This window comes from Passer montanus, unplaced genomic scaffold (assembly GCF_014805655.1).
Source record: "Passer montanus isolate IOZ18808 unplaced genomic scaffold, ASM1480565v1 scaffold9, whole genome shotgun sequence".
In the NCBI taxonomy this organism is placed as follows: Eukaryota; Metazoa; Chordata; class Aves; order Passeriformes; family Passeridae; genus Passer; species Passer montanus.
The window spans coordinates 10,618,574-10,630,949 of record NW_024374367.1 but is presented as its reverse complement, the minus strand read 5'-3'; the positions used below and the strand labels follow the sequence as shown (position 1 = coordinate 10,630,949).

The 12,376-nt window shown below is 49.2% G+C and overlaps 1 protein-coding gene across 5 annotated transcripts in view; it reads left to right on the top strand.

Moving 5' to 3' along the window:
• The window catches only part of PRICKLE2 (prickle planar cell polarity protein 2), a 109,755-nt gene that overhangs the window by 80,922 nt on the left and 16,457 nt on the right, over positions 1-12,376 (top strand). For all 5 annotated transcript variants that reach the window (XM_039695299.1, XM_039695302.1, XM_039695298.1 and 2 more), the window contains 2 exons: positions 9,720-9,833; positions 11,568-11,705. In XM_039695299.1, the coding sequence (XP_039551233.1) occupies positions 9,720-9,833; positions 11,568-11,705 (252 nt within the window). The remainder of the gene's footprint in view (positions 1-9,719; positions 9,834-11,567; positions 11,706-12,376) is intronic.

Sequence of the window (12,376 nt, the reverse complement as noted above, 5' to 3'; positions counted from 1 at the left end):
GCAGAGCTCATCTGCCAGCCCTGTCATGACTTCTCACGTGTTGGATGAGCCACTAAGATGACAAAAACGAGGTGTGACTTCCCTGGGCTGTGCAGGAGCCACACTGCAGGCCTGGCCTTTGTCCCTGGTGAAGAGCAGCACCCTGAATTTCATGGAATCACAGAATGATTGTCCTGTGGCTGGGGATGCCCCATAGTGCAGGAGGGGCCATTTGCCTCCCATGGGGGTGGGAGATGCCTCTGCAGCAACTCACTGGGGACGTGCCAGTCTGCAGGCAGCTGTGTGGCCTTTTGGTCACTGAGTCAGGTGTGTGCACGTGATGTGGAGCCTCTGCAAGGCTGGTGCCTGCCATGGAGCAGCTGGTGGGCTCTGCCCTGGCTGAGGGTACTGCTGTCAGGCTGGGCTGAAAATACTGATTAACAGACAGGGAATTTTTCTGTGCCTCCTGCTGTTTCACTGTTGTATTTTTTTGGATGTAAAACAGATTAAATGAAACAACTTTTTCCGCAATATTCTACTTTATTAAAATCTCAGTGCAGTATATGAACTGGGGAGGTAAGTGTTCCCCTGAAAGACTAATGCAAGTTTCTTGTTTTACTTGGACGACAGCCTCCCTGCCTCACTATTCTTGGGAGACAGCGCTCATGCCTCACTCAACACTGCAATTTACAGGATTTCAGTGGGGAGGAGTTGGCCTGCAAACATGACATTGTTTTTTGGCAGTGTCCAAAGGTCATTTCAGTATTTGAAGAATCCCTTCAATCCAAAGCTTAAATTGCTGTCATATGTAGGGGAATTGAATCAAACCTATAATACTCCTGGACACTAACTCAGGCCTCAGCTGGTCTGTGGTACATGCCATAGTGAAAATCATGTTGGTTACTCAATGCCAGTACTGAAGACAAAAAAAGCATTGGTCCAGTGTTCACAGATCAGTATCTGTGAATGAGGAGTGGAGCTGGAAGTTATCCCTTATATTATGGCTCATCAGTGTGTAAGACTAAAAAGTCTTACAGTGTATAAGGCTAAAAAGGGCTTTACTCAAAAGTCATAAATGCAATATATTTCTAAATATGTTTATAACACAGGGATTGGGATAGTAATTTAAAAATTGATAGCACCCGTGCATAAGGTATGATAAAAATTTTTCTGGTAGACCAACTAAAATGTATGACATATCTGCTCAAGAAAGAGGGGCATAAATTGGAAGGACACTGGAAATGTTACTTCATTGAGGAGCCTACAAGAGCATAGTTTGTCCAGCCTAGCAAAGTGTTCATTAGAATTGTTCTTCCCCCTGTTCATTAGAGGGGGAAGAGCAGTTATCCAAGCTCCAACTTTAGCCCAAGAACATAGACATAAACTGTCTCCAGATGCATTCAGGCAGGAAATTGGAAGAGGTTTGAGACCATCAGAGGTGTAAGGCTCAGCAACAACCTGCCAGCCGGGAAAGTGACAGGTAAAAACCCAGGACTGAGCTCCATAAATCACAATGTGATAAGGAAACAGAGTTTCTTGTAGTAGCAATCAGCTACAGAGGATGGCTTGGAGGCTTCTGTGGGGTCTAATCGCACTTGGATTGGATTGAATGAGAAGTTGTTTTATGGCAGAAGAGGGACTTCTCTTCTGGAAGATAGGGATGCAGATGGGAATGGCAGAGATGGCTGTGCAGAAGCAGGGACATGGGCTTTGTGAAATGCTCCTTTTTTCTACCTGCAGTTCAATGGTTGGATAAAGAAATGTGTCAAAGTCTTGAAATGGGCAACCACCTTTAGAAGTGTGTCCTCAGCAAAGCAAAATCCCAGGCTGAACCTGGCTGCAGAGACAGAGGAAGATATCTTTGGGAGCCAGTTTGTCTGCTGGGGCTGGCAGTCTGACAGCAGATCCTCCTTGCACTGACATAAATTTGAGGGCAGATGCTTGAAAATAAGTCCTTTTGTGATGTGTTTTTCACATTTTTAGGCAAGGCATGTGTAAATACATGTGAATGTGCAGCCTTGAATTCCTTGGGCCTGTGGTTTGGAGAAATCCAAAGGGGTTATAACATGCCACTTTGAATTTCTGAATACAAGGGATTTTTTAGGATTTCTATCTTTATTGTGTCTCAGTATTAGGAGCAGCTGGTTATGGGCAGAAATTTCCAATTAAACAAAAGATGGGGCTCTACTTCAGCCTTGCTGTGGCTTTTTTGTATGGCTCTGGCATGCCAGCATCTGCGAATCTTGCCTGTGCTGTAAGAACTTAATTCCCTCTTGTTGTCAACGCAGTTGCTCTGGTTGAGTCCCTTAAAAAGTTATGAAAATCTCATCTGAGCTAAAATTAGCAGCATGAAGGTTCAGGGGACCATTTTTCTCTAAGGCAGCCGTTAGAGCTTGGACCTCAAGAGCTTGGCAGTGGTGTGAAACTTGTAGCTGTCACAGGGAATTTATCCAGGGGTTAGCATGCATGTTAATCCTTCTTCTGGATATTTTGCAAGACCTATTGCAAGGGCTTGAGTTATAAAACCTCCAAGTTTCATCAGTTGCTGTTCAGATCACAAAGTGAGGAAAGGAGAACGGAGATGAACCCACACTGAACACGGATTTACACCTTACATAAAGATTTTCACCATTCTGGTGAGGCAGAAAGTACATTATCTGGGCCAGGCATCTCTGGGGGACGTGTGTCTCACTCATGCCTGTGTGCCACGGTCATTGTACCATCTTGTTCTTTCTTGAGCCCTCCGAGTTCAGCAAACTGTTTCACTCCTCAAGAGACTGAAGGCTTGCTTGGGGCAAGGAAGGAGTAGAACAGACCAAAGCGACCCTGTCCCCTACATCTGTGTAGAAATGGGAAGCAGACAAGCTAATTTACAGCCTGGTAGAGGAAGGACCAAAGACCCATGAAGAGCTCTTCCTCGCTGGTAGATCCTGAGAGCAGAGCAGCGTGGATGGAAAGCTGATGGCCCTGAGGAGAAGCTGTTCCTCGTGTACCCTGCTCCCAGGAGCTGCAGCTGCCTCTCATTTTGCCTGCTTACACATGTGCACGCTGGAGTATTTTACCCAAAAGCTGCCTTTCAGCACCTTTTGAAAAGCTCTCCAGTTTCACTTTGAGGTAGGCTAAGTCCATCACCTCTCCTGTGAACTCTCTCAGTATCTAAATAGCCCGGCAGTTAGCGGCTCTTATTTCAAGGCTGGAGCTGTCTAAATCCAGCCTCCAGGCATCAGACTGTGCCGAATGCTTCCCAGCTGCTGGATGGAGCAGCAGTCGTGCACACGGAATGATTTTTCTGTGTGTGATGCCAGTGCTGCATGGCTTGAGGGCAGCTGGAATGGGTTAGGAGGTCCTGGAGCTGTTCCCCTGCCCTGGAACAGAGTGGATGAAGTGTGAGCACATCCCATGCTGCAAAAGAGCCCGTGGCAAAACCGTGTCTGGACATTTGCTCCATTTCTGTATCCTGGGGTGTTGCCTTGATTGTGGTGAGCCAATGGAAGCTGTCAAAATTACTTAATCCTTGAACAGTCTTATTATCAGGGAAGGAATCAGCTGCTTTTGGTGGGTCACAGAAACCAACCACTCACCTGACATGGTTTGCTCGATTCTGAAATTTGAAGAATATGTGTGGAGGTCAGCAGAGGTGAGAGGCAGGGGAGGAGCAGGCAGTGGAAAAGCAAACTGAAAAACCCTGGTCTACCCAATAGAGACTTCTCCTGGAGCTTTATTCCAGTGTGCACTTACGGCTTTTCTGAGTTGCAGTGTTATGCAAGCGAGCTACCCCTTAGAAATCCCAAGAGCGTGTTATGTGGGATACTCAGGGGAATGATCAGTGATGATCAGTGCAGCAGATGATCATTATCATTCCTGGTGCTCCAGAGGACCCTGAGCCCTGCATGGACCTCGCAGCATAGACCGCTCTCAACGCTGTTGAAAGCACTGATCTGGCTCTTTTAAATCCAAATTCAATTTCTACTTTAAAAAAAAAAAGAAAAATCATGTCATAGGCTTTCACAAGTCTAAAACGTGTGGACATAGGGCCTTCATTGAAATGTTCCTCTTTGATGCCAGCAGGAAGCAGCGCTTCCGCGGGATCTCTTACAGCCGAGCGCTGCTCCAAAGGCTTGGCAGGGATGGATGTCGTCCTCGGCTGGGGAGCAGCAGCGCTCCGACGCCTCAGCTGCCGTGGGAGAGGAGCGTGCGGAAAGCCGCAGAGCGTGCCAGAACAAATAGCACTTAGAAAAATGATTTTTCCTTTGTTCCCTGCCTTTGTCCCTCTGCTTTGGGAGCGGGTTTCCAAGAGCAAGCGCAGCGTTGCGGGATGCCGGACTGCCCGGCGCCGGGAGTGCATCTGCCTCCCACTGCTGTGTGCCGGGATGGGCGCTCCTGGGTCTGGGGGGACACAGGCCTGCTCCCAGGGGACACTCCGGATCCCTCCAGGGTGCCTGCCTGCCTGCATGCATCCCCACGCTTGGCAGAGCCAGCCAGCAGCTCCCACTCTTCATTTCAGAGCATCTGGCCCTGCTGTAAGGATTGTTTTGCTTCAAAAAAATAAATCAGTGCTTTGTATCCTAATGGCCTTGGAAAAGGAGGATGTGCCAGACTCGGGCCAAAGCACACTGAACCCGTTTTCCAGGCTCACACGTGCTGTCATCTGTGGAGCTCATGTGTGAGTCAACGTGAACAAGAACAATATTTCACAGACGTATTGGGAAGGTTATTTGCATGTGGTTTGTTTGGGATTTTTTCCCCCTTGCTTTTCCAAGAGAGGCCAGCAGGATATACAAAAGACATAGAAAAGCATCATGTTTGTTTCTCTGTCAATTTTAAGTGCTCAGTGTAAAGGATCATTAAAGCCTGACGTGTGCTGTTCAGAAGCTGGCACTGGGGAGGAGCAGGCAAGCCACAGGAGCAGCCCTGCTCGCCCAGGCCAGCACAGGCTTGTCAGAGCCACTGGCTGCCTTCTTCCCTCAGCAGCCAGATCCCGTGGGAGTTTGCACGCAGCAGTGAGCCAGGAGAAGGGGCCACAACTGAGCACACACACAGCTGTGTGCCACCAGCTCTCTGTGCTGCCACGGGACACGTCATGGATGGGCTGCCAGGGCTGTGGTACCCTGGCACATTCCCAGGGGAAATGATGCTGTCCTGGGCATGGGGAGGACACGGGGGAGTGCTGTGTTTTGAACAGACTCTGCTCTGTGTGATGCTTTACTGCACTGTGCCTGAGTGCTGGCTGGCTCACCAAGGTCCCCTTTTTGGGGACATCCGTGTTCAGACACCCTACTGCACCCGGGCCAGCACGTCCTGCTTTCACAGGGCTCTTTGAAAAGCCTTGCAGTTGGTTTTGCAGTTGGTTTGGTTTCAGGAGAGCCAGGCAGGATTGCCCAGCTGGAGCTGTGAGGGCTGAGCAAGTCAGCACCCGTGCCAGGACACTGGGAGCTCCTTTGTAGTCCATCCCAGCCATGCAGTCATCCCAAACAGCCCGGTTTGGTGGGTGCTTTAGGAGGGGGTGCTGTGCTCAGGGCGAGTACAACCAAATGCTACTTCCCAACAGCAATTTGTGGCATAAGAAATATGATATTTCCCCTCCACCTCCTTTAATTCATTGATCAAAGGGATCCTTCACCAATAGCTTGAATTTACAGGATGTTTGCAAACTTTTCCTTCTAGGAGGTGTAAGGCTTTGCTCACAGATATGCTCATGTGGGTTTTGTCTTTGGTCACCCTGGGACCATCAGGACAAGCTGTAGTCCTGCCTTTATTTAGCAGCGCCAGGGTAGGTTTGTAAACTGTCAAAGTTAAACTGGAAACATACTCCAAACCTAAGAAGACCACAGAGCACAAAGGCATTTGTAAACTAATGTAATTACTCTTCTCAGTGCCTTTGAATAAAGTTGGCTCCAGTTTAAAGGTTTTTTCCTACCCTGTCTTTACATTATGTTCTTTCCTTTCTCCTGGTTTGTTACTTTTTAAATTTCTACCTCCCCCTCTTCCCCTCCTCCCTTTTAGCATCAAGCAGCTGTTAATTTCCAAAATATATCAGTTTTTGTTAGCAAAACTTGGTGTTTGGACATTTTCCTTGTGAAGGTGAGAATAACACCTTGGGAATCTGCTGTGCCAGGTTCTGGTAGCGTGGAGCCTGTCCAAGTGGGACTTCCCTGGGGCAGGAGGGAGCTTGCCCAGCCTGCCAGTGTCCCATGGCACCTAGCACCCACAGCTGTCCCTGTGTCCAGTGCCAGGCCATGCCCATGGCACCTGCGACCTTGAGATGTTGTGTGAAGCTTTATGTTAACTTAGGGTGATGTTTTCCAGTCTCTTTTGGGATTTCTCTCATGCAGATGTGAGCAGAAGTCAGAGTGAAGTGGGACAAGTGGGAAAACTGAGGATGAAACCTAGTCCAGCCCCACAAGGGACTCCTGTGTGTTAGTGATGCTTGTTGGGATAGCCACAGGCAGAGCAGATCTTGTGAGGGGAAATAGGAGGATGCAGAGCTGCTGGGTTGTACAAGAGAAGCATTTAATAATAAAACAGTTACAGATACTGCATAGTTTAAAGAGGAAATGTTATCTCTCTGGGGTCATTGCCCACGCTGTTACCCTTATCTGGGTGAACTCCTGTGGCAGAGCCTGTAAGGGCAGTGAGGAGCCATCAGCAGGCACGTGGGGGGTCCGGCCCTGGCCCTGCAAGGCTCCCAGCTACAAGGCTTGTGCATGCTGCAACACAGAGCTGGAGGGAGGAGGAGTTACTTTAGCATAAAACAGTGACCTTTTGTACAAAAGCAAAGTGCAGACTGAGCAGTTTTAGTTGCCCAGGAAGTTAACACTTTCTGCAGGCTTTTTCCCTGAAAAGCGAGGTTGATCTAAGAATTCCCTTTTCCTTCTTTGTTTTTGAGCATCACACAGACCTGTGCCAGCCCAGCTGCCAGCTGCTCCCATGCCAGGTCAGAAATGCTGTCAGCAGCCAGCTGGGCACAGAGGCAGGAACGCTGGCAGCCTGTGACCCTGCCCCTCCCAGTCTTGGGTCTCCCATCCAAGGAGCTGGGTTCATGCCATGGGAGCAGGGAACATGGATGAGAGAGAGCAGAAGGACACTCCATGCACAGGCATGGCCTAATGTCAGCCTGGGCAAGGAGTGTCCTGCTCTTCATCTGCCCTCTGGATGGATCTCTTGGGATAGAAATGATGTCCTGGGTGAAAGGGTCTGTGCATCCCTTTGGTTCAAGACTTTCCCCAGAAGGGGATGGTGACTGCAGAAAGCTGTTGGCAGGCATAGGGATTTTCTCCCCATGAGATGTTCCACAGGTACTGGGCAAGGATTGGCAGTTGCCTCTGCTCCATCCTCTCCATGAGCACTCCTCTAGAAGGTCCCTGCAGCTGATGCAGATCCAAAGCAAACCCTTTCAGGTTATTTCAGGCAACAGAGCACAGGTTGGAGCCTGTTGTATTTATTTTGTTTTGCTTCTCAAACCAAATTGCCCATCCCTGCCAAGCTATGTTTGCTGGTGTGATGGGAACCAGTTCCTGCAGTCCTGCTGGGAGTAAATGGAAAACTTCCCAGCGGAAGCAGGAGCGGAGCTGGGCACGTACGTCCTGCTGGATTGTGCTCCGGGAAGGCAGCACCCAGGCAGCTGAAGGAAGAGCTCCCATCCTTGGTTTTTGCCCAGGGTGAGCGTCTTGGGGCTCGTTGCCGTAGTAATTTGGCAGCTCTTCAAAAAAAAAAAGTAATTTATGGTCTGCACCGACTTCAAGGACTGGGTGGGCAAAAAAGCTTTGTTGCTTTTGCAAGAAATCAAAACATTGCAAGAAATCAAAACACAAGCTAACCAATGTGAGCACAGGGCACAGTGAACAGCCTCTCTGCACGTGGGGAGTTTGGCAGGAGAAGCCACAGGAGTGTGTGCGTGTGGGAACCTGGCAGCCCAGGAAAGGGTCTGGTGTGGCAGCTGGGGCATTGCAGGGGAGATTTTCAACTGCAAACTTGCTGCATGAACTTAGGGAACTCATTTAACATCATGATGCCGCAATTAGTCCTTTGCAATGTGTATATTTGCTACCTTGTGTAGCATGTCATAAGAATTTTAGTGTTTTTAATGTGCTTTGATGTTCCTGGATGAAGGATGCTCTATAAATGCAAAGTAAGTATTCTAATGTATGTAGTTTGTTTTCTTTTTAACATAACAAAATATTTCACAGCCATTCTTTCTCTGACAGTTTCCATAGCTGGTGGGTCTGTTTCTGCTGTGCCTTAGCAAAACAAATTTAGGGTTTTGCAGTGGCATATGCTCAGCATGTTCCTCAGCTTTGCAACATGAGCAGTTCCCTTGTCATCAGCACTGCAGACCTGCGTGTGGAAATCTGCTAAAATCTCCCTTTCTGGAAAACCTGATGATGGGGAAAGGTGGATAGTGACATCGGTTTGGGAGGATCCATAAATTGAGAAAACCACTGGAGCAGCTCTTGCTCTCAGGTAGTTCTGAATGAGAGCAGGGAGTGAGATGAATGGAGAGCAATTATTCCTGAATAAAGCTAGATTTGGATAGTTATTTTGGAATAAAAGGGTATTCCTTTTTGTAGAAGATGACTGTGTGTGAGCCACCCCCATCAGCCTGCAAGCCCATGGGTGAGCTCCCCTGCCAGCCAGCCCTGTGTGACCAGCCATGTCCCCACTCCTCCCAGTGGCCCACAGCACCCTGTGATCTGCAGATGCTGTGGGGCTCTGCAGGCAGGGGGGGCTTCTCTGGCCCAGGTGGTGCTTTCTAGGCCAAAGTCCAAAGCATACAGTGAGGGAAAAAGCTGATCAGAAACCATTGCAAATGAAGTGTTATTTGGAAAAAGCTCTGTGAAAGCTGCAGGCAGTGCAGCCACTCCAAAATGAATTGCTGATAGCTGAGGGAGCATCTCGGGGCTAATCCCACCATGGCAAAGGCAGAAAGCTGTGCACACTGGGAAGAACAGCCTGCATCTCTCCAGCCAGGAGCAGATTTAAGGAAGCCAGCCAGCCCTCTGCTTCTGCCCAAGCATCCAGAGACATCTGGGGCTGCAGTGAATCCGAGTCCCAGCTGAGCTTACCTTTACCCTTTCCTGGTTCTTCCCAAGCTGTTCAACGTCACCGTGGCCATTCTGGAGCGGATCCTCAGCCAGCGAGTCCCCTCCCGGTGCTGGCCCGGCCCTTGAGTGCACATCCCAGGTGTGGCAGTCGGAGGAGAGATGCTGGGGTTCAGGGTGTGCTTCCTCTCCGGGCTGCACTGCGCTCCCAGCGTCGGGCACGCTGTTCCTCAGCCTTTTTAATAGCTGATTTTAATTACACGCTCTGAGACGAAAGAGAAAAACTAAGCCTTCCAACAGATTTTATCTGCTGTTTATTTCCACAAATTGCTGCAGAAAAAAGCCCGGAGGGGTTTGATGGAGGTGGAGGCTGAGATAGCCGGCAACACGGAGACTGCTGGGGCGCAGCCTTTTTAACCTCCCTGCCGAGGCAGGTGCCGACACATCCCCGCAGCCGGCGCAATGCTCACGCTATGGAGGCTGACAGAGCAAACGGTAACGTGCCCACCTCGCCGGGGCTGCCACCCCCCTGCCTTGGAGGACAAAGGAAAACAAACCCAAAGCGGCTCCTGGCAGTGTTTCCCTGCTCAGAATCTTGGGGAAGACCCAGCGCTTGCTGCCTCAGGGGGTGGCTGCTGGCCGGGCACAGGGGCGTGGGCTCGGCCAGGGAACCCCACTGCAGTCCCCTCTTTTGTTCCGTAGGTGCACCAGTACTACAGCTGCCTGCCCGAGGACAAAGTTCCCTATGTCAACAGCCCCGGAGAAAAATCTCGCATAAAGCAACTTCTTCACCAGCTGCCACCACATGACAATGAGGTCAGTATCCAGAAAATGTCCTTGGACATGGCAGGGCTGCGGGTGGGGAATGGACGCTCCTCCTGGGGTTGCCTGTGGGAAGCGTGGCTTTCCTTTCTCAACTCCTTTTGCTTTTCAGGGGGATATACTTGAATTTCAGTCATGTTGCTATTTAAGTTGCTGTATTTGCTTCCTGCTTTGATTGTTGGAGGTGGGGAGTTGTTTGTTTCTAAAGTTAAATTTTTTTTAAGTCGTCTTTCTTCAGTTGTCTGAAATAAAAGCATTTCCTCAGCCCTTGGAAGCCAAAGCCCCGTTAAAAGTGGCTTGGAATGCTGTTGAGATTATCTAGAGACAGATCCAAAGTTGCAAAAGCCTTTTCCCAGGTGCTGCTTCCGACTCACCTTGGAGTGGGAGTGAGTGTGCTAAGGAGGGGCTTTCTGGGCTGAGCCTCACGAGCTGGGAGAGCCTGCGAGGCCACAGGTTGAGTCAAAACCAGTCAGAGCAAAATAAACCTTCTTACATCTCACAGGAATGATGTGAGGCAGCAAAAAGGGTCTGGTCTTAGACGGCCTGATCTCACCAGTGAGAAAAATGGCTTCTGGTAACCCACAAAATTTCCCTGTGTAAACAAAAAAAAAAAAATTTTCATGCTACTTTCTGAAGAAGCCACTCTGGGAAATACATGCAGGTAACTTGTTTGATCTCAGTCAGATTTTAACAAGTTCGCCTGCGTGTGGCTGGGTGCCATGGGCACAGCACTGTCAGCATGGGGGGAGCTCCAGGCACAAAGAAGGGACTTCTTCCTGTACACCCTTGGGTCCCAACCTGTCTGCCTGCTTCCCTGGCAGCTGCTGGAAACCCACAGCCTCTGACAGCCAAAGAACATAAAAAATAAATTAATTTGTGTGTAATAAATACACACGAATGCTGCTACTGCAGCCTGTTTTCCTGCAAGTTGTACTTGTAGGTCTGTGTGTATTTTCTGCAAATTGGCAGATTGTGCATCCAGTTTCCCTTCATGCTCAGTTTTGCTCCTTTTAACATACAAGGTGTGCTGGTTGCTCATGTGAATAACCCTGCTCAGCTCCATGAGCCTGCTCTCCCAAGTAACGGAGGGTGGATTGGGCACTGGTGCTACATTTGACCTCCCTGGCTCTTCAGTTGTATTCTCCATTGAAATGCAACCAGCCAAGAGCTAAGCCTGCAGGATGGAAATAGCCAGGAAAACCTCAGAGTTTTATAAGCTTCAGGGAAATTGCATCATTCATTGTTTGTATCCTTTTATTTTACTTATTTCCTTATTACCTTGCAATGCAGAGGTTTTGCAAATGAGCAGGCTTGATCCTGTGCTGGAAGAATAGTTCACAAGTCACTGGAACTCTGTCTTTTGTGCAGAGAAAAGGGTCTGTGCTCTAGAAATGCCAGTGGAATATTATGAAGACTTCTGCCACAGGAGGCTGATGGAGAAAGCAGGAAAACCCATCAATCCAGTTGCTGGTCTCTGGCTGGGTTTCTGAGAACCCAGCTTTTAAGACTTTTCTACAAATTGAGCACCCAAAGAGCAACAATCCTCCTATCTTTTTCTCATCTCAACCTCTTGAAATTGTGACCAAACCCCAGATATCTGAAGCCCATTGTTTCTCCAGCCTCCCCACAGTCAAGGGCAGAGGTTTGCAGGGCCCATGGAACATCCCTGCCTCACAGGGCAGCGAGCCAGGGACACCCCAGGCACTGAGCATCACTTGTGTTTTTTAGGTTCGCTATTGCAACTCACTGGATGAGGAGGAGAAGAGGGAGCTCAAACTCTTCAGCAACCAGAGGAAGAGGGAAAATTTAGGGAGAGGCAATGTCCGGCCATTCCCTGTAACCATGACAGGAGCCATCTGTGAGCAGGTAGGTAGTGGCTGATGAACTGGTACCTGCATCACCCAAGTTCAGTGAAACACATCTCCTCTGAAGTCAGGCTGAGAGAGTTGGGGCTGTTCATCCTGGAGAAGAGAAGTTCTGAGGTGCCTTAAAAACCTTTCTGGTACCTAAAGGGACTACATGAGAGCAGAACAGGGATTTTTTACAAAGGCATATACTGATAGAGGGAATGGCTTTAAACTGACAGAGGGCATGTTTAGATTGGATATAAAAAGAAATCCTTCCCTGTGAGGGTGTTGAGGCACTGGCACAGGTTGCCTAGGGAAGCTGCAGCTACTTCATCCCTGAAAGTGTTCAGGCCAGATTGGATGAGGCTTTGAGGAGCCTGGTGTGGTGGAAGGTGTCCCTGCCCATGGCATGGGGATTGGAACTGGATGATCTTCAGGTCCCTTCCAAATGACACCATTCCACAATCACAAAACAAGCATCTGCCTGTGGCCCTGCCAGGTGTGAGTGCTGGAGTGTGTCAGGGCACCTTTCAGGATATTTGATATGGAGTTGTCAGTTCAGCTCCTGGCACTGTGCAGGGCAGTGATTGTGAGACCATCCTGTTGGTGATGGGTGGCAGTGGGGTCACTCAACACCTCCATTAATCCCTGGCTTTTCTGGCAGTGCGGCGCAGGGCAGTGATTGTGAGA